The sequence below is a fragment of the Agelaius tricolor genome, unplaced genomic scaffold, assembly GCF_023055355.1.
Source record: "Agelaius tricolor isolate 1412-34295 unplaced genomic scaffold, bAgeTri1.0.p SCAF_5, whole genome shotgun sequence".
Lineage (NCBI taxonomy): Eukaryota > Metazoa > Chordata > Aves > Passeriformes > Icteridae > Agelaius > Agelaius tricolor.
The window spans coordinates 39,664,490-39,686,678 of record NW_027269265.1 but is presented as its reverse complement, the minus strand read 5'-3'; the positions used below and the strand labels follow the sequence as shown (position 1 = coordinate 39,686,678).

Sequence of the window (22,189 nt, the reverse complement as noted above, 5' to 3'; positions counted from 1 at the left end):
ATACAATCACTGCTCTAGCTAACATAGAAAAATCCTTCAATTGTAATAGCTCTTTCCTGGAAAGATCCAAATAGTCACATTTCCTAAGTCTGCAATCCTATTATGTCACCTTACTCTCCATGTGAGCTGCTCTGGATACAGTTTCAAAAGACAGGGGCTTCAGCAACACCATCATCTTAGAAAGTTCCCATGAATTAAATAAATTCTAATTGTTCTCCTTTCTGTGCTACTGCAATTGCATCAGAGCCATCCTTCCCAGAGCCTGTGAAACAGATAGCTGAGTAATTCATGATAATTTTGATTGCTTTTGAGAAGGAAAAAAGGACGAGGGAGAAAGGCTCATAGCACAGACCTAAGGGCAGGAGTTCCAGCACAGCCCAAGAGCACAGTGTAGTAAATCAAGGGACAGAGATTCCAAAATGTAGATTACTGGCAAAATCCACAGACTGTGACATTATGCCCTTGATCACCTACCTACTTTCATCTTCTTCCAGCTCTTGGGTTATGGTTTTCCTTCCTTTTACAGAAGACTTTGGGTAAGAAGAGATATAAATGCACAATTTATAGCTGAAAATCTTCCAAATGAAGGGTGGGATAAGACATTTTCTGAACCCATGTTTTTGAAGGGTAGAGAATTTCCTCTTAGTCCTTTCAGGGCAATTGGAACACACAACCTTTCATGATGGCACCTTTGTCTGACATGGCAGGTATCCAGCTTATTGTTAACTGAAACCAGACAGGCCTTGAGGTTTTTTGATTTTAAAACATAACTGATTACAGTCAAGTATGATTACAAAACTCTCTGAACAGTAAAGTTACCATGCAAGCTTTCCCCTGAAAATATTTAATGATGCTTTTCAGGGAACCCAGAGCAGCACTCAAGAATTATGATTCTATCACACTGCTCCTGGACAACAGTTCCATGGCAGCAGAGAGAAGAAACTGGAATAGAACTTTTTCTTTCAGCTGTGTAAGTCTGGGGAAAGTCTGACATTAACCCAGAGTCTGAACTGCTCTAGACTAACCCAGAGCTATGTCTGTGTAATTCAAATGAAATTTAAATTGAATTTTTAAATCAAAGGAAAGTAGGAACTTAAAAAAAAAAACCCTAAACCAACAAAATAAAATAATCCAACAACACAAACCAACATGGAAAACCATTTATTTCATCTCTATTGTCTCCATGCAGAGCAGACCAATACAGATGAAGGGAGAAAATGCATAAGAGCAGCTGAAAAAATAGAGCTAGAAAATACAATTCTCTCTGCATTTCCAAAAGTGACAAATGTGGTGGAGTGATGCTCCATTTCCTCCCAAGGCTCTCAATCCTCAGCCCCAGGGCTGATGCAGTAGAAATCTACTGAACCCCTCCTTCCCACAACCCCATGCTACCTCCTACCAGGGTATCTTCCCAAGAACCACAGACTATCCATGCCTGTGATAGCAGCCAAGAAAAACAGCTCAGAAATTCTTTGTTCAGTGTCATCCACTTCACATTCCTGAACGCTGAGTATAAAATCCTGACTGTGGTTTTCAGTCTTGGCAAGGCTCAGTGCTGATGCAACAACGCCAACTCACGGGCACTCACCTGGCAATGCCTCAACTTAAATGCCAGCCTTATTTTGGGAAAGACATCTTGAGGAACAGCAGGCACAACTTTCTGTGCAAGCCTGCTTCCTCCAGAGCCCTGTTACAGGGTCTGCTTAGCTGCAGTCCCTGGGCAGAAGGAACCCCCAAAGGTAGAACCAGAGGGTTGGAAGACTCCTCCAGTCCCTGCAGGATAACTGGATTAATCATCCTTCCAGGAAAGCAGGAAATGGATGCTACCTTCAGACCTCATGACAATTGAATGATGGAGAGAGTAGCTGGCACAAGAAGACAACTTTGTAAAGAGGAATAAACAATTGCACTAAGCCTCCCTCCTTGCTGCAGTGAAACTAGTTACTAATGTAAATTCAGGGAAAGGAAAGCTGAAAAAAATTTCAGACAGCAGTTCCTGGGCAGACAGAACTGCAAGCATGAGCTCTCCAGCACTCACTGAAAAGTAGGACAGGAGCTGTCATAAAAAAGAACTGTGTCAACAGTTCAGGAATCTCTTAGGAAGTAGTGCCTCTGCTGTGGGCAGTATACCTGCCTTGCTGCTCTGACCTTAATTGCCCTCTCAAGGCACGAGTTCTCTTGGTAAGGCCCTGGGCAGACTGGAGAGCTGTACTGCTTCACAAAAGCTGTTATAAGACTGAGCCAAGTTGGTGTAAATCACACTGTGGCACCTGTTTTATGTTCAGTGACTCTGTTAGTTCAATTAGACCTGTTTTTAAACAAATTTAAGCAAAGTTGAGTTCTACAGAAGGGATGATCTAGTAATTGTGCACATCTCTGTGGCATTAAAACATCCCTGTGGAATTATGGCCTGGTCAGCCCTATGAGCTGGGATGGAGGAAAGCACTAGAAATTTTATTAATTTTTATTGGTCTCAAATTGCCAAAGATTTTATCCCAGGCATCACATAACAGAAAACTCCTCTTAAAGCATACTCATTGTCACCCTTTCAAATCCCTTTCTCACCTTAAAAATATTTTCATCAGCAGTTTCAACCTTCCCATCTAAAAGCTGTCAGTATTATTTCTTATTCATTCATCCTCAACAGATGAACTCCACTGTGAGGTCAAAACCCCAGAAATAGGCTGCCATCTACAGCATGCTCTTAAATAGTCTATACTGAACAGAGGAAAAGCTAACCAGGAGTTATCAGTTGCTGACCAGGCTGTAGTGTTCAAGCACCGCTGCCATGACAGTCTAGGGGGACTGCAGCCTGCTGGTCAGGTCTAACATGCTACACCTCAAGAAAGCTCTGAAAGACTGTGTGGGGCAGATGGTGCATGAATCAGGTCTCATGAGCAGGCTCAGAAGCATGTTCAACTAATGGTTATGAGGAGAGGGAGCTCAGTCACAACAGCTACATGGCTTTCCCTTCAGACATGAGCGAGCTGGTAGCTGGCAATTGAAGAAACATTTACTGATCATTTATCAGATAAACAGTTGGGCTGTGCTGGCTACTGGAGTGGTTAGGGCTGAGGCAAGTAATCTCCAAGCTGAGTCATTTAATTGTAGTGACCTACCCTAAAGTGCCTCAAGCTTTTGGCTCAATTTCAATGTAAACAAAATAGACCAAAAGAGCTGAACTGCTGAGGCCAATACTACCTTTAGGAACAAGTGGTGTCAATGAACAGCTGGAGATCAAGTTGGAAAGGGTCTCTTCCCCTCTATCTCATAGCACCATCAACTTCTCATGGGTAGGGGGTTCTGGCTAAAGCTTTGGTTCTGCCTCCAGCCCTTAAAGTGGTAGGAAAAATCCTTTATCTTCATCAGCTACAGGAATCACCTCTGCTGTTTTCACGCAAGAGCTTGGGAGGTGCAGTTCCATCAGAATGAACCAAATGAAACATCATTCACTCATAGTGGAGCAGTCATTCAGTTCATTTCTGCCCAGTGTATCTTTTGCTCCATAAAAACCAACCAAACAAAAAAAGAACAGAAGCCCTCATGTGTGGATTTTAGCAGAACAGGGATAGGAGAGCCAGGGAATGAAGTCTTGCACAGCCAGACCTCTCTGTCACCCGCTTCTCATACTAGCAGCCAGATCTGCGCGCACACACGTGGGAAGTAACATTAGTGTTCCTTATTGCTTTGTAAAGCTCAGAGTCACTGTGGTGGCTCTGGGAGGCATCATGAGGTCTGCGCAGAGGTCACTCAGTTGTGAGCGCGAGTAGCACCATGACTGTAATGCCCGTACACAGGAGCAGAATTTGCTGCAGGGAATTCCTGGGAAAGAAACAGCAAAATTAGAAGGAGCCATAAACCAATCCCCATAGGCAGCTGCACAAAGCTCTCCAATGATTTATTGTTTGCCTTTTCAAATTTACCACGTGGAGAACAGCAGCTGTATGAAGTCACTAACACAGATGAGAAGACCTTCCCAGTACCCCCAGCAAAGGAGTTGTCTATAAACTGGCATGGACTTGCTCCACTCAGCTGCAAGGCCCAACTCCAGGCTTCCAAATCAATTCAAGCTGATTCAGTCATGCAGCTATTCAGATACATATTCATGGCCTTTCACTCACGAGGAAACCAGCACTTAATACAGCATGTGCACAGATACTTTAGGGACCTCATCCAGCTAACAACTACAGTTACAGAAAAAAAAAAAGCCAACAAATTTGGCCATTCTTTTAGCACTGTCTTGAGTTTATGTTGGATTGAAGTGACTGTGTACCTCCCACTTCTGCATATTCTGCCAACAACCTCTGCCAACACAAGAGGTTACCAACCCAAATTAACATTTCTCCATGAAATTCCTACCTCCTCAGAAAGAACTGTGGAGCTGGTTTTTTGAGCACTGTTTCAGTCATAACTAACTAGGTGAACCAAGGCATCTTATTTAAACTACTAAAGTTACTTGTCTTATTACAACTAAAATAGGAGGGAACATTCAGGAGCAGCTCTGGCAGCAGATCTGAGAGGGCCTTTACTGTGGAACAGCTGGATTGGACCTGCTACAACCTTAATTAGACTGCAAGAAACTAAAATAATACACGAGGGATACCCAAATACATTGGAATATATATACCAGTGCAGAAGAGAGATGTCTGAGGTGGAATACAATGACAGACTATGAAATGCTGAGTGATAAAGAGAAGCAAACTATTATTTTTCTACTCACACAGCAACACAGTGAAACCTAATAAAAAAATCAATACGCAAGAGTGTAAAAACCAAATAATAAGAAGCATCACTTAACAGTAGAGTCAAACTCTGCAAACTGCTGCCAAAAGGAGGTTGCAGAGCTGTGAACTAATGGATAGGGTCAGAGAGAGAAGCATGGAAGGATAGATTCACATGTGGTTATCAGACATATAAGCCTCTGTGGGGCCCTGGTTCAGACAGTCCCTACACCAGTATGTACTGGAATCTGAAAACAGACTGGGCAGTGGTGTCCTTACTGGACACGTTTCCCAGGAATTTTCTCTAGCTGGCCCTGCTGCATGCTGTGCCAGCACAATCTCTGGGACTCACCCAGGTGAAAGCTCTCATTTACAAAGGGTCTTTTTAGTTCCACAAATGCAATAGATAGCAAGCAGTCTATTTTGATTACAGCCTTGCCCATAGGATTTGGAAAGCTGGCATTCACACACTTCCAAGAAGAGGCACAGGGAAGGCTTATATCCCTGCCCCCTGGCAGCATGAATTGCTGCAGAAGAACAGGAGGGAGCACTTACCAAGGATTCTTTTCCTCCAGGAGATCAGGCACAACATTTACCAAGGCAATGTACAGAAATCCTCCAGAAGTGAAAGGGAGGATCCAGGCTACTGTTTCTCCTGCACAAATACAGAAAGCTTCAGTTATTACTGAGACAGAGCCATGGGACCCAACAGAGAAGGGAAAGAAGATACAGAAGGATGAAAAGCACTGCCTCCTCTCCCATTTCTACAGAGGTCCCAGGGAACCTTACCTGCTCCCTTTGGTGACTGAGCACATATTGCAAAGCAGGCTCCTAGAATTCCCCCCAGAGCTGTGGAAAGCTGCATCTTGGCTGCACTCCAGCGGTCAAAGCCAGCCCGAAGTAGGATTGCAAAGTCTCCAACCTAAGAAAACCAAGAGCTGACAGTTAATGAACTTGAATACTAAATTCCCAGTTACAAAGGTCATTCACAACAAGGCCAGTGCTTTAAGACTGTTCCTGGTTTTCAGTGTTGTCAGTCTCCCCAGAGGAAGCTGCCTTCAAGAAGACAAGAAGATGTCAACCAGACCCAGACCTCCTCTTAGTAGATGAAGCACAATGTAATCCCCCTCACAATGGCAGGATACAAAGCCCTCTCACCTCGTGTGGGATTTCATGCAGGAGAATGGCCATTGTGGTTAGGAACCCAACCTGCAGTTGAGAGAAACAGATTAGGAAACAATTCCAGTATTCTTGGATGAATCTCATCAGGTCCCATACACTTAGAGGGATCCAGCTGGAGCAGCAGATACCCCATCAGTGCAGGGCTGACTGGGAGTTTATCATTCTCACAGTCATGGTGGTCCAGCTCAGGGGAATGGACCACCATAGTCCATCATCAGTGTTGAAGACAAAAGCAAAAATGCAATAAACATCTCAGCCTTGTCTATGTCCCAGTTTCTGAGATGACCATCCTCATCATGTTATTTCTGGACTGTCTTTTGAGTAGATGAGGGTAGATGAGCTAATCCATCCCCTAATGCCAGTACAAATGACTAATGTGTCCCCAATTCAAAGAAGCTCTGCATCAGAGGATCAGGATAGGGTTGGGCTTTACTGTAGCCTGCTTTTTCTCAGAAAATTCTAGCAAATAGGAAGGAACTCCTTGCATTTTTTGGCTGTTTTGCATGTTGTACCATACTTGAGACAAGACCTCTCTATTTCAATACACAGCTGGGGAGAGAAACCTTACCTTTCTGCTAACCAGGAAGCTGGCTGCTACTGCCAGGCCGTGTGTGAAGTTATCAATGGTGTTGGCCAGCAGATTGAGGTATCCACTAATCTGTAAAGAGAAGGAAGAGCCCTTGATAAAGGGAGAGATGTGAGAAGACAAAAAAAACAGCTTAGACATGGGTGATGCAGTCACAATCAGATGGGAAAGGACAGAGCACAATGCTTCTGCTGAAAATCTTGAACTATGTCAGTGCTTCAGTAAAAACTACATTGTAGTTTTTTGTAATTTTTGTAATTTTTGTTTTAGAGTAAAATACCTTTTAGGGCGGGCAAGTATTGTCTGAGATTAGAATAATTACTATATGCAAATGATGAAGAGCTCTAGAAACAGAAAAAGAAAGGAAAAAGAAGAAAGCCAAAATGCAAGAATATATTTAATTCTAAGATGAACTAATTTTAGGTAACACTGACTAATTTACACAGGTGACCGGCTTCAAATATGACTTGATCTTGTTTTCAAGTCATGTACTTTAATATCCAACTGTTAAATATCTCCTCTTCAAAAGCTGGCAAGAACAATGCAACAGAACAAATGCTGCTGGAATTGCTTTCTCTAACTAAATAAATCTTCAAACATTGTACCAAAAAAGTTCGTGCTTGTGGGTTTGCTTTCCCTTAACAAAGAATCAAAAGAGAAGATAGTGATGACAGTCACCAAAAAACCACCTACTAGAAGGCTGGATAGCATGTATCTGCATTTGCATATAAACACATTTCTTAAAATTATAAGCATAAAGCAGCTGTCATCCTCACAAGTCCATCTCCAAGTTAAAATTCCCTATCATTCTAACTAGGGTCATCTCCTGACAAAATCTCAGTATTTGACCTAAAGTAATTTACAAGGGTACCACCCCAGCTCTTTAGCTCACAGGTTTTTGGGTTTTTTTCCATCATATTTAACAAAAACTACTTCATGTTGGTCCTGAGATACTGCACTTCACTATATGGGACTTCAGTTTAAATTATTATCAAACCAGGAGTTAGCCCATGTATCAGGCCATCTCTGGACTACAAGAACTCCAGATATAAGGCAGTATCCAGTGAGTGGAGACATTGTCTGGAAACTGTGAAACTCTTACTTCACCACAGCATCAGATGCCAAAGTTCAGCCAGACAACCACAAGTGCTGATGGACTACATCAGCTCTTTCTGGTCTTGTGCTCTTCCCTGTTTCTATCAGCTCTGCTTGGGGCATCTTGCTATCATTTGTATGCCACAACTCAGGAGCCTTCTGTCAAACCTCTCTCTCCAAAGCACCACCTCTCTGCAGGGCATTTTTACTGCACCATCTTGGGGCACCATTGTAGCCTCTAAATTTTTTTAAGTGCACTCATGATTAAATGCAAAAACTAAGAATTAAGCAAAGCCTACCCCACTTTTAAGTAATAAGCTAAGTAACATCTCCACAATGAATGCAAAAAAGATCCCTGCATGTTTTTATAAGAAAGGAAACCCAAATAAATGCATGCAGGCAGACACAAAAATGGAACAGTTTTACTTCTCATTCTTCATACTCTCATTCCTAGACAGCCAAATATGACTAAAATTCTCCTTTTCATGTTTTTTTTACGTGATGGCGTTTTCCCCACAGGATAATAATAATTATTCACAGAAGTTTTACACAAAAATGCTTTCCCATATCACTCTATAGAGGAAAAAATAGGCTTCATGATTAAAACATTACGACTTTTTGTTGTCAGTGGCTTGGGCAAAAGCTGTCACTGAAAGAAGCAAAGCTTTGGAGTGCTCAGAAATAAATTGGGTTGATTTGACAGTTATGAGCCTCTGACATTTACATTCTGCGAATCCCTAATAGGATGTTCTCATTGCTCATAAGGAGCACAGCCAGATGAAGTGTTTATATTCATGCTTCAGAATTAATGTCACTGTGTAATAAAACATACTTTCACAAATCAACCAGGACCCCATGTATCACAGGGAGAAAGAAAGAATAAGCAAGGGAAAAGTAGTGTACACAATGTTTTTACCTGTTGAGGGAATAAGGCTGCAATGAGGGACAGAACTGATCTATGTCTGCATGCAAAGGAAACCTCCCATCTGCCATTTTCAAGCTAGGACAAATTCTAGCAGCAGCTAAAAAGCAGAAGTTCTAATATATATATATGTGGACAACAGTCAACTCACTACAACTTACTAATAATCAAGTCCTGAAGGGTGACTTTGTTCATTTAAATAGTATCTTTCCCTTTTTGTTTGCTGAAGAAACAGGGGTTTCTGAGTGAACAGAAGAACCAAAATTTTGTCATGCTATGAATTTCACTCCTTCCTTCATGAGTACCTGCTCTGTTCACTCCCAGCACCACCACTTCCCTGCAGGTGCCCTGCCCAGCACACATGGTGAGGCAGCCCTGTCCCCAGCTGCAGCCATGGCACCTCAGCTCCAGCTGCAGCTTTCAACAGGGCATCCCTTTGCCTTCCCCCTCTACTGTCACACTGATTTTTATGGAACTTGCAGAAATCTGATCACCCTCAAGATTCCTGACCTCTCCTGAACACAAGGAAAATTAATTATGGGTTCAAAAGTTATTGAAAATGAAGGGCAGAACAGATGGACAGACAGATGGGATGACTGCTTATGTTGTTGCCTAAGGAAACAGGCTAACAACGCAGGAGTATCTTGGTAGGTTTGATAATTTCCACCCTACCAGGAAGACTATTAAAATATTCAGATTAAAAGATCAGAAGTTAAAAAGTTAAAACTACGCCCGTTAAGTCTTAAGTTTCTAATTCACGCATATCAACAACCATCTGTAAAATTGAACAGATGTGTCAGGATTTTAAAGCTAGAAGGTTGCCTAAACCTTCCATATAACACAACTGAAAGAACTTAATTTAATTTGTGCACAAATTTCATTGTTTCTTAGGCTATCATGTACTCTGTAGAGAGCAGCTTAAACCACAGCTTGCAGCTCACAAGTGACAAAAAAATCTGCTGTCTCTAAGGCAAGTTGTTCCACTGGCAAGCTACCCTCAGTTAGAGAGTTGTCTCTAAGTTCTAGACTACTACTGTTTGCTACAGCTGTCACTATTCAAATTTAGTCATTCCTCTACTGGTATTTGTATACTCTAAGTCACCCTTGATCTGCCATGACTACAGAGCTAAACCAAAGAAAGCCACTTATCATGTACTGCAAACTTAAAATATTATTTCATCTCTTTCTGGGCTCCTTTGCAAATTATTAGTAGTATTCTGGATATTGGGAACAGCCCTACTGGAAAAAGCCAGATAGCTGTTTCACTACTGATATACAGAAAGAGGAACTCTCACCTCTCCTCTTACATATTATTTCCTACTCACCCATCCTTCTGGCTGTAGCATCATGAGGGAAGAATGTGTTCAGAAAATTTCCTACTGTAATCCTCACATGTTTTTCCAATGCATTGACTAACTAGAAACTATCCCTATCTTGTAAATAGGATCTGAGGTCTCCTTCTTAAACTATTCCTTATAATTGCATGTATCAAAACCTGTTAAAAATTCAGCACTTTTTTCTGATGAAGTTACTCAGTTTAGCTGCTATCACTGACTTCATGCAGTCACAATGTGCCATTTATGTAACGCAGTACCTGCAAATGCAAAGATATACTATTTTTATAAATAATAACTTGGAAAAATAATAACCCAAACAGATTTGAGGGGGGCTGGATTAAACCAGCTCCTTTGGATAACATCAAATAATAGATTTTTAATACAGCTAGTATTAGCAAAGTTGATTAGAATGGGGGAGAAAGTTGTGTTTTATATACATTTGTCATGACCTTTATTAAACAACTTTATGCCTGAATAAGAGGCAGGAAAAATGTCTGGTTGATAAGAATGTATTTATCTTACATAAAGTCATATCAATTAGCATTATTTACATTATTATTTTTTATATTAGGACCATGCCCTGAGCAATTGTATCACCTATCTGTGTTTCATTTCTACTTGAAATCAGTCGTCTATAGTTCCTTATATAAACCCTTCCAAAATTAGGGCACAATGTTTCATAACCCAGTAATACTAGTGTCTTCACTACTACCACCTCTAGAAACAACCACGTGGCACCTTACAGTGTCATGTACAAATTACATGAATGTGACAGATGTCAAAAATACTCAGTGACCTCAGCATAACTTCCATGTTCTGTAGGAAGAGCTATAAAGTTACAGCAAAACAAATTTAAAATAGAAAGACTGAAGAGCCTCTGCCTGACCACATATCCAGCTTTGAACTAGTTCATGAAGCACACTTTCTGTCCATAGTTACTCTCATACAATCTTGCACATTTTATGGGCTTTCAAACTCAAATTGCAGGTCCTCCTTCACCAAAGCGGTTGTTTACTCTCTCTCTTGTAATGCTCACCCAAAAAAGGGTTTTCAACAGTACAAAGATAGTAACATGGAACAGGAAGCAAAGTCAATGTAGAGGTTTTCCACTTCCCCATGGTGCAGGACTCTTCCTCCACCTCCAGTGCTATGAGCCTGCTGATCTCCCTTATCCCAGCACTACAGGCTGCCTGTCTGCATGCCAAGCTGATTCAAGAAGTTAAGTTAGGAGAGAAATAGACCAAGGGGTGGGAGGTGGGTGTGTGGGTGTAGACAAGCAAATTCTTTGCCTGTTTAGCTCCTTGAATAGGCTCACTGTGAGGTCAGATGAGATCCAGTGCAAAGGAAGCAATGAGAAATACAGGTTTGGAGACAGAAGTGGACAAGAAGTCCTTTTTGGCAGCAGGTAAACTGATAATGTGAGAAATGAAACTTTTAAATTCTACACTGGTTAGCTTCAACACACTTCCTAAAGGTGTCAAAACACTTCCAAAAGGTGCCTTAAAAGGAAAAGTGCAACTCAGAATCGGTACAATCCAGGCAGTAGAGAACAGAGAAATCATGGTGCAAAAAATTAAGCAAATAAAGACATATTAACTATAAAATATAGAGTAATAAAATATGAAATTCTGTATTTTGGTAACAGAATTCAGCCAAAATGCACATCATCACACTTGTGCCTTTATAATATTGATTATTCCTCTTCCACATAAGCTGCAGTGCAGATTTTCTCCAAGTCTGCTATTTCTTCCCTGCTGTGACCAGGACACACTTTGACAGAGTAAAATTAAGCACAACTCAAATGCTGAGTTCCCCACTCAAGCACAGTCTTTCCACAGACAATTCCTGAGTAAGAAGTGAAGGTGAGTTTGTGTGCCTCTTACCTTGATTCTGTTGTTTTTTGGACCAGACTGGAGAGAAGAGCCATTACACTGAGCTCGTGCTCTTTGGGACTGACAGGACCCCTTCGGCAGGGGGCAGCCACTTCCATTGGGAATCTTTCCAGATGGTGCTTTGGAATCACAGTCCTTAATTAGGGGAAACAAACTTGTCACTGATTTTTTTTCAGTGATGAATGAGCATGAATCAGGATCAAAAATCCAGCCTTCACCCTTAATCCTTTTGTCCTTACAATGTGACTCAGCAGGTTTGACACCCCAGTTTAATAACAACTGCCAGAAATGAGACAGATTCAGAGACCATTGTGACATCTGCCCTGAAAGACAACAAGAGCTAACACCTCTCAATCCTCAAGAGAAATAGAAAGGGGAGGAATTGGAGTCACAGTCCCTTGGCATGAGTCAAGTTCCACTAGACATATAAGAGACTGAGCCTGCGCCTCCTGATAGCAGCTGCTGCCCAGAGAAATACAACTCCACCTGGGCAGGAGATGGGGAAAAGAGTCTTGCTCTCCCCAGTGCATCAGAACAACTAAGTCTACAGAATTATTCTATAGCTGGGATCATCACCTTCCAAACAACAAAATATTTATCTACGATTTCAGCCTCTGAATGAGAAGATGAAGTTCCTTTCGGGCATTGAAGTCTCACATTGAGTCAAAGTTTACACCTAATTGCTCTTATGTAGTGCCTGACCTACAGATTCACCTCTCAAAAGTCATGGCACAGCAAGGACTGAACAGTCTAAAGGAGCTGCAACACGAGTTGTGCAGATCTCTGAAGACTAGGTGTTCTCCTCTGTCCTGGAATTATCCTCTGCTACCTCATCTACACCTCCCCTTTGCACCTGGGTGACTCCTTTGAATTTAGGATTACCTGTCCAGTCACAAATTCCTTCTACCACAAAAAGTCACCCAAACAAACACCTGGTCCAGGACATAACCAAGAAGAAACATCTTCAAGAAGGCTGGCCTTTGTCCTGACTGAGGACCCAGAGAGAGAGTGTGTCACGATGGGTCCGTGGAACACGCATCAGCAAACTGTCACCCCTCAAAGCTTACTTGAGCAAAAGTCTGGTTTGCAGAGTGCTACAGCTCCCAGCCCCCACAGAACAGGAGCTCTCTTTTACACTTACCACATAAAGAACAAAACCAAACCAGAAGTGAGAAATCTCAGTTAAAACCACAAAACAAAAGCCTGAAGATGAAATCTACTCCTACGGACCAGTGGCAAAGAAGGCAAAAAACTCCCAAAGGGCAATGACAAGGTACTCACAGCTACAGGATAATTTCCTGACATTGTCAGATAGGACAGATGAAGTATTTAGTACAGAGCTTCAAATGTAAGAGTACTCCCCTGCCTCAGGCTGCTAACTTACCACACCAGGATACTCCTCCTCTTTCTCTAAGAAGATCTTCTCTAGCACCAGGAAGGTCAGGAAACCAATGATCACCCAGAGACCCAGAAGCTTCTGCTGCTGAAAGCTCTGCCCTTCTCCTGAAGGTCAAAAGAGAAATCTTCATGTCTCAAATACATAGCTTTTCACACATTTCCAAGACAAAAAAATAAATGACAGTGGAAAAACTCCCTGCAAGGTAGGAGGACTAAACACATCTCAAAACAGATTAGTTTAACTTCCCCATTCTTGATCTAACAGATCTCATCATCTCGAGACCCTCAGAGTGAGAGCTACCGTCCCTTTTTCCACATCAGCTCAACCCAGAATATTTCCTGACAACACTGGGAATTTCCCTGAGCTCCAGAGGCAAGTGAATATTACATCAACAAAAATCCAGCAGCTGTACCTACTGAGAAGCAAGCCCTGACATGACTTCTGCCATTAGTGGAGTTAGAAACTCACCTTCCCCTTTCTGCCACACCTCAGCAAGTTATTAAGCCCAAAGCTACAAACTTTCTTTTCAATTACAGTCATGCTTGTGAGATAATAATCCATTCAGTCTCACTGCCAGAATTGGAAACTGCACTGCAATGGAAGAACAGAACGACTCTGTACCAGGACTTACATGGGTCAAGGAAACCTTTACACTTCAGGACAGTCTGGCAGAAGCAAACAAGCTTGAGCAGGAAGACAGAGTAATTTGGGAACCACTGTAGAAAGGGTGAAAAAAAGTACTGGAGGTTTTGCTGACAGTGCTATTGCTGTGGAAGAAGAGCACTAAAGGCCTGGCAGATTTGAAACCCCAGGACACAGGTGCAAGAAAGTCTGGGAAACCCAGGGCATCATCTTCCCTCTCTCACATTTTCAGTAGGAAAATGACTTGTTGGTTTCTCAACAGGTGGGATGCAGCAGCACTTGCCTTCTACGATATCAATTTGCTGAAGCAGACAGATACAAACATTATAGGTTTCAGCAACCCTGGCTATTTGAGGGATGAAGGAGCTACACTGATCCCAAAAGGTCTATACCAACTCAGTGTTTAGTTTGCTGGCAAACACAAGTTTCTGTCACCTCCATTTTCTTCTTCTCCCCCTGCCCCACCCTCCAATCTTAATGGTGGCTCTATAGACAATGTTCCATGATTTCTCATGGAGCAAAGACTGCAACACATGAGCTCCCATAAATCAAAGCATCCAACAGAGGGACGGGCCCCAGTTAGTGCCAAGAAAGAGGTTCTAGGAGTAAGAGTCTTATAGGGACAGATTTGTAAAAAAGGTGCACCTGATCCCCAACTAAGATGGTGAACATGTTCATGTACCAGATCACATACACAACCATAACCTCCCATCAGCTTAAGGAAGCATTCCCTTTCCTTACAGAAGGAACAAAGGAAAATCAACAGAGATTTACAGGAGTCCAAGACATGATAGGAAAAGTCAATAAACAAGAAAACCATTCCAAGGTACTAAACATAAAGAAACCATGGCAAATTGAGGAAGCTTTTAATTTCAAAGTCTTTGGAGGATTGCTGAATACAAAGATGAAGTATTACACGTGTGGCTTTTTATTCTCACATCATTCCCTAGGCATTTGCTTTTATATATTACTTGAAAAAGGAAACCAGCCTAGACCAGTTTTTGGGCTGACCCAGACTGGCTGGTCTTGGGCTTTCAAGGCAGAACAGACTCAAAACAGGCACAGCACAAGCTGCTCCCAGGCACATAAGGCTCTCATACCTGTTGTTGCACTGCATGTGTAGGCCCAGGCTTCAGGAAGCAGGTGGAGAAACACATTTCCCAGCAGTCCACCAATTGCAAAACTCAACAACTGCTTCAAACGCTGTGACCCACCTAAAAAAAGAAAAAGAAGAAACAAGAAGAAAAAAACTGATCACTACTCAGCTAGGAACTAAGACATCTCCAGCTGAGATTTTGCACGAAGAAACCCAAACTGGAAGCATCTGCAAAGCAAGCTTTTGAAAGAGAGAGCACAAACCAAATGGAGTGCAAGAAAAAGCCCTGACAGCACTTGGTTGGGACAGTAGTGTGTGGGTCCTGAACCAAGCAGGGTGGAAAACAGTACTCTTTGTACAAGCTCCATCCACGGCTTACATTTGTCAAAGGACTCCCTTTCAAATTCACAGGTTCATTAAATTCATTAAAGTACCAAAACCAGACTTTTTATTTTAGAGAACAACATTTCTGTGACAAGGTCCTGTTCAGCACTGTGCTGCTGTCACATCCCAGGACATTTGGCTTCAGAAAGGTCAATGCAGCTGGCAGATTCACCTTCGGAGCACAGCGCAGCTCCCGTCTCAAGGGGGATCACCAGCAAGGGGAAGACCCCACTCAGCCCCACCATGAAGGAACCGATGAGGGAACAGATCCAAGCATCCAGCCGCTCGCTGCTGAACAGGTGTCCCCAAGAGTCTGCCTCCTTGTCACACACAGAACCAGAACTGGCAGCAACATGACTCCTTGGGAGCTGCTGAGCTTCACAGGCCGCGATCAGCAACAAGGAGAGCGTCCCATCAAGCAGGAGTTTTTGTTTTGTCATTGCTAAGTGGTCTCAGCCGGGCTGGCCAATCTCTGAAAAGATAAGGGGAAAGAAGACGTGAAAACATGTTCAACCCTCTGTTCCACCATCCCAGAGGAAAAGCCTTGGCCATACCACACCCTCCCTTCAGTGTCTTAGCACAGGTATGAATACCCATGAGGAACACCTGAAACTCTTCTTTACTTCAACGCAGCACTAAAGGGCAGAGAAGCTGTTTATCAATGGGGCACGAAACTGAGACATCTGGGGAAAGCATCAGGCTTTCACTATTTCCCTTCAGATGGGCTGGACAAGGACTACAAGTACCCTTGTTCTTGCCCTTCAGTATCCCAAGGCTTCAGCAAAAGGTATTGACCAGAGATGCTACCAGGTAAGTCTTCTCTTTGGCATGGAACAGCACCCCTGTAACAAATTAGGATGCAAGACAGGCAACATAACAGAGGTCTGTAAACTCATGAGTGGTGAAAAGGTGGGGAACAGGGTAGATTATTCACCATCTCATCAGACACAAGTGCTGACATCCATCCACATGGAGCCAGTGAGGGTCAGCTTCAAAATAAACAAATATGACCCTTCACCAGTAGGTAACTTGTGTGATAGCACTTCTCCAAAAATGATGAAAAATTTTACATGCACTCATCTGAAGACAGGACAAGTAGTAGAAAGACAAATCTATTTATTGTTAAGGGTTAAACAGCTCACATGAGACTCAGAAATTCCCTGATATGAGAGGAGTGGGAGAATGGAAGTGTTCTTGAAAAATACCATATCTACTTCTCCTGATTTTATCCTTTTGTAGAAGGATACTGGATTAGATGGTCTCTTAGTCAAAATCAGCACAGCTGTTAGTAAGAGCTCTGCAGTCACAAGAAAACTGAAGAGGGCATGTTAGAAGAGAAAAATAATTACAGTCATTGACAAAGCGGAAAAGAAAGCAAATGATGTAAAGGCTGAAGTACAAATGTTCCTTCAATCTCCAGAAGAAAAAGTGAAATGTGACAAGCAAAAATAATTTGGAAATGGGAGGAAAGGGTGGGTTAGAAAAAGACAGACCTAACAAATGTTCACAAAACAGCTCAAGAGGTAAAAACAGCATTCACCCAAAAGCATGTAAGAAACAAGTCTAATCTCTGAAGCATCAGTGACCATCTTTGAAAATTTACAGGAGTATGGGAAGGCCACAAGAAGGCTGGAGAAGCATCATGCCTCACCTACCTTTATAAAAGCAAAAAAAAAGGTGGGAGAAGTTACCACCAGTAACTTCAATCCTCTGAAGGACTCTTGATCAAATTAAATGATCAGTTGGTAGTTACCTATAAGATAAGAAATTGATAAAGATATCAAAGCATTAAGTAACAGCCAGATAGAAAGGAACCTGAAACTCTCAAGATGAAATTCAGGATGCTGGAGCCAATCTAAGGCTGTGGATGAAAAGGGCAATGTTGCCCCTTGTCCCCCCCTCCTTCCCGAAGCATCACCTCTCCATGCTCACACCAGACTCCACCAGTGAGCGGCATCGGAACAAATGAGCAGGAAAAACTGCTTTTTTAAACTCATGGCCCTTTGCCAATTTCAGTCCCTGAACAAAAACACTGCAGGAGGAAGGCCAAGCTGCAATCAAAAGCAATCAAAAAGAAATCAAGGGACAGGGTCCCATGGCTTCTCTGAAGGAGAACACCAATCTCCAAGCACAGTGACCATCAGGAGCAGGGATGCAAGAAGGAATCAGTGAAGACACAGACTTGGCTAGTTGATCAAGGACCACTAAAGCTATCACTTTTCTCTTACAACAAAAAAACTAAAATCCCTCAACACAGCAAGTTCAAACCAGCTCAGGATTTTAGGGTATGCAGTGTTTTGATCTGGCTGCAGGAACCCCACACTTACCTACAACCTACTATCAAATTTCAGTAAGGATCAGTAAAAAACAGTACACTGAGGGCTGGGGAGGCAGGTGTGAAATCGAATGCAAATGACAGAACAGTAATTGCAACATGCCACAAAGGAAAAGCACACACTGATTGAGAAATTAATTCCAAGCCAGCGGGCTTATGTTGCTACAAAAAGGGTAAAAGTTATCCTGGGACATAGTAGGAGTCACGCTGTGGGTGTCACACAGGTGAGTCCTTAGCCAACAGACCACATCCAGCCCCACATATTCTTCCTCATAAAACATATGCAAAAATCTGAGACACTGCAGTGGAAAGAAAAAAAAACTAGAGTGTAGAGAGCATGACCTGGAAAAACAACCAAAGGACCTGGGTGTGTTTAGTCTTAAAAAGATAACACCAAAGGAACAGAACAGCCTGCATACATTAAGAGTCACAAGAAAGCGGGAAAGTACTCAACTATTTGTCCACATCAGTTCAAATGGTAAACAAGATTAGCCTGAAGATGAAGAAACAAATATATATAGTGCCAAACTGGGGATATACTGAAACTAGTTATCTAGGATGCAGAATTTCCAGCACTATTTTTTGTTTGGGTTTTTTTTTTTTTTTTTTGTTTGGCTTTTTAATTTTGATTTTGAGAAAAAGAAACAGCTGATGCAGATACCATTCCATTGCAAAGATTAGATCCCTTCTTTGAAGTCCTTCAGGCCTCCACCCCTTCCAACCCTGCAGTGGGCCTGATGGATGTCCTCATCTTTTATGATTGGATTAGACCTATAAAATGACTGAGAACTTTGTGAGGAATACACCAAAAATAAATCAGAATTTATACAACTGTACATGCCTATGAAGAAGCAACACACACACAGAGCTCAGCAATGATGGGAAGCAGCACAAGTCTTTTCTGTAACATTTCACAGCTTTTGAGAATCAATCTGGAAAAGTAAACACTGCAATTGATTCAACAGGTCGATTTCTTGCATTTCATTCTCCACACTCACAACCCACAAAAGCCCCAAGGGACACCTGAAATGGTCTCAGAGACTGAGATGCAGTAGCACACAGGACAAAGGTCATGTCCAGGACTCTGAAAAAGGTTTGCATACTTGGCTTCATGTTGTTCTTCCAGCCTCAAAAGGGATCAGGTTCCTCAAAAAGGGGATGGTGGTGGAAAACAAATGGGTATAAAGTGTAGAAAACTGATTCCCCTAACTCACATTAGTGTTGGTTCAACTTTCAGTGGTCCACAGGTCTTTATTCTGCTGTTACTCACGTGAGGAGTAACAGAAGAAACTCACATTTCTTTATTTCTGTGCAGCCAGACCATCGTTACATCATGCCTCAGGAACAACCCCATATCTCATGCAATAAATTCCTTATGTTTATAAAACATCTATGAGAAACTTAGTGTATTGTTCAGGACACACCTGAACTGCTCTTTGTGTCCAGCTAATTGTTTAGAGCATATTCCCAGCATTTCCTTATTCCTAACACATCATAACCACTTGCTAAAAAAAAAAAAAAAAAGCAGCACTTTTTATCTCTACAAGCTTCTCGCTTCTCCATCTCATTAGAACATTAGCAAAGTCTCTAAATTCAAACATTCAAACTGGTTACCCCTATGGCAAGTATTTAAGAGGAAGAAAATAAGCAGTGAAGATGTAGTCATAGGAAAAAAACTGCTCAAGAGGAAAATAATACCCTGTCAAAACAGTTGCAAAGGGTGGAGGAAGTCTATATCTACCCTTAATTTTAGACAACAACATCTGTTTTAGGAACCTGGTCAGAGAATGTCTTGAGAAATTTCTAGAGAAAGCACTGCAAGCTCTCAGAGACATCTATGGTCAGAAGGCAGAGACATAAACAGGTTTAGAGATGTGTTTTCTCAAGTAGGGTTTATCACATACTTAAGAGCATGCAACTCTGGGAGAAAAATATCCAGCAGGTCATTTATGTATCAGGTTTGTCAATTCTCTGTCTGGACCACCGCTCCCAGCTGTGCCTGATTCCCAGCCTGGTGACCATGACCACTGGCAGCACCCTCCAGGTGAATGCTCAGACCTGTCTGAGCATTCAGGACTCAGGTCTGCTCAGCTCATCCTGCAACAGCCTCAGGACTGGAATAACCACTAGGTTTTCCCAGCCCAGAAAGAACAAGTGAATGAGAATTTGCCATTTACATGCTCCTGAGCACGGGCAGAGGAAGCTGCACACCAAGCCAGGAGATCCAAGAGGCTCCCAGGGCCTCCCCTTCCTCACAGTCCTCATTGAACTTCTCTGAAGCAGGCAGTGACTGAGAAAACATGGACAAAATGAAAATGCCAAGGCAAAAACCTTCTGGAAAAGAGAAAATGAAACATTGACATGATGACCATGCTTCTATCTATTACTCTCTTCCTCAACATTCTGCCTTCTCAGACCACACAATTTCTTCTCTCAGCGCAGTTGCTCATTGCCACATAATAACACTTCAGATGTTGTTGAAAGGAAAAAAAATTAAAAGAAAATGCTTTTTTTACCAGTGTTTTCCCTGGAAGCCAGTTGCCTGGTATTACAATTGCAAAAGAGTACTGCATGGAATGGAAAAAAGTTTTTTTCCAGGGAGGAAGCATAATTTTCAGCCAAAAAAACTGCATGAGCCAGCTCCCTCCATTAGCCCCGTGGAGAGTTTTGAATTCCTCCTGGAAACCCTGACCTCGGCAGAAGCACAAAAGGTCTCCAGTACTCCCTGAGCACTCCCTTCTCTCTGAATCACTGCCCATCTCTAAGGAATGCACGGCTCTGGTGGGACCCTTCCCTTTTGCTCCATCCCTCTCATAAAAAATCACTCTGCACAGACTGCACTCACATTTCTGCAAATGACAGTGTGCGCAGCTAAAAGTTGGGGATGCACAGGATTACAAACGATGGGTGGCAGATCAGAAGAGATTACAGACCCGGGGCAAACCTACGAGCTGGAAAGGAAGGCATTTAAAACCGACTGAACACTAACGGAGTTTGGGAGACTGCGACTCCTTCCCCATTCTGCATCCTTTCATCCCTAGGATGAGAGGGAAGTTTGAGCACCAGGCAATGCCCTTCGTTCCCCCGGGCTAGCTGGGACGTCTCTCCTCCCAGCCCGCTCTCCGTGCAGCCCGAAGCACAGGCCGGGCAGACCGGCCCGCTCCCGCTGCCCTCGCCCAGCCCGGGCCGGGCTCCGGCCCCGCTCTCACCGCAGGCGATTGACGCGGCGGGCCCGCTCGTGTCACTGTCTGTCACATCGCGGCGGACGGGACACACAGCGCGGGTTTTCCATTAGAGGAACGCTGAACTATGCAAAGCGAGACATGCTTGCCGCGGGGCGAATTAGCAATGAGCGCTGCTCCCGCACCTTTCTGGAGCGGCACACTGGCTGCCGCCCGGGCTCCCTGTGCCAGTGTGGCCGCGCAGACCCGGCCCCCCTGCTCCGCGCGTCCCGCGGGGCAGCCCCCGCGCCGAGACCTTCCCGCGGCATCATCTGCCGGAGGAGGGACTTCCAAAACTTTCTCGGCTGCGTCCCGCGGGGACTGCGCTAGCAGCCCCGGGCACGTCCGCAGCGGCAGCCGCCCGGCGCCGCTCCCCCGGCGAGCTGCGGCAAAGGCGGGTGCGAGGGGGGACGCGGCCCCGGGAGTCCGGGGCAGCCGCGGCCCCGGAGCGGGCGGCGCGCAGCCCACGGTCCCGCCGGGCCGGGGCACCTCTGCCGGCAGCAGCGGCCCCTCCAGGCGCTCCCCGCCACGTCTTTCCCAAAGTTGTCCCTCGCTCGGCCGGGACAGACCCCTCCAGAGGGGGGGGTTGTCCCTCGCTCGGCTGCGCTACGTGTGGCGCTGCCCGTCCCCGCTCACCCCGTCCCGCCGGCCGAGGTTGAGCCGCGCCGCCGCACCCGGCCCCGCCGTCCCCCCTCGCACCGCAGCAGCGGCCGGCCATGGCCCGGCCACCCCCGCCCCCGGGCCGCCCGCCGCAGTTACCGTGCGCCACCGCCGCCGCGCCCCGGGCCGCCGCTGCCATCCAGCCGCGGCTCGGCGCGGGCCTGCCCCGCCCGGCGGCCCTCGGCTCCGCCTCCCCCGGCCGGCCACGTCGGTCCCGGCCTCCTCGGCTCCAGCGCCGCCGCCCCGCCGGGCACCCGCTGCCGCCGCCGCCGCGCTGTGCTTCCGGCCGCGCCGCTGTGTCCGGCCGGGCCGGCGGGGCGGGAGCGGGGCTGCCCACGGGCACGGCCAAACAAAGTGCTGGGAACGGCCCCTCGCGGAGCCGTCACGGTGCGCTGTTTGTGCACAGCGCCGACCCCCCCCGGGCTGCGGGGACACGCGTGCTGTGCGAGACCCCGACTTCTGGAACGTGCTTGCTGAGATTTATTTTTTCTTTATTTTTTAATCTCCCTAAATGGATTATAAATTCTTTGGGCTGCAGATGTCTAGAGACAAGCACAGTGTGAAACCGGGGTTTGAGCAGAACTTCTGGAAGTTGTTAAAGCAGAAGAAAATGTGGCTGAGGACTGAGCCTCGAAATGCTTTTGAAAGATACAATGACTTTTAAACAAATTTGCTTCCTCCTCACAGGTTCACTGCAACCTTCACGATAAATTGTGA

At 44.3% G+C, this 22,189-nt stretch overlaps 1 protein-coding gene across 2 annotated transcripts; it reads right to left on the bottom strand.

Annotated features, from left to right (window-relative positions):
- Window positions 1–1,146: 1,146 nt before the first annotated feature.
- Window positions 1,147–21,773, bottom strand: SLC39A13 (solute carrier family 39 member 13). Of its 2 annotated transcripts, XM_071427519.1 has the most exons (11): window positions 21,572–21,773; window positions 16,912–17,009; window positions 15,429–15,728; window positions 14,877–14,990; window positions 13,120–13,238; window positions 11,727–11,870; window positions 6,472–6,561; window positions 5,880–5,930; window positions 5,511–5,643; window positions 5,277–5,376; window positions 1,147–3,822 (listed from the first exon to the last, which is right to left on the bottom strand). In XM_071427519.1, the coding sequence occupies exons 3-11, from the start codon at window positions 15,694–15,696 to the stop codon at window positions 3,747–3,749; spliced, it is 1,095 nt and encodes a 364-aa protein (XP_071283620.1). In that variant the 5' UTR covers window positions 15,697–15,728; window positions 16,912–17,009; window positions 21,572–21,773; the 3' UTR covers window positions 1,147–3,746. The 2 variants fall into 2 exon arrangements, with proteins under 2 accessions (XP_071283620.1, XP_071283619.1); XM_071427518.1 differs by lacking the exon at window positions 16,912–17,009 and having other exon boundaries at window positions 21,572–21,771.
- Between the last annotated feature and the right edge of the window lie 416 nt (window positions 21,774–22,189).

Coding starts and splice junctions, on each gene's coding strand:
- SLC39A13 (XM_071427519.1), bottom strand. CDS start 15,696: ATGACAAAACAAAAACTCCTGCTTGATGGGACGCTCTCCTTGTTGCTG. Junction 6,562..11,726: donor CAAAAAACAACAGAATCAAG/GTAAGAGGCACA, acceptor TTCTCTTTACAG/ATTAGTGGATACCTCAATCT. Junction 5,644..5,879: donor TGCATGAAATCCCACACGAG/GTGAGAGGGCTT, acceptor TGGTTTTCTTAG/GTTGGAGACTTTGCAATCCT.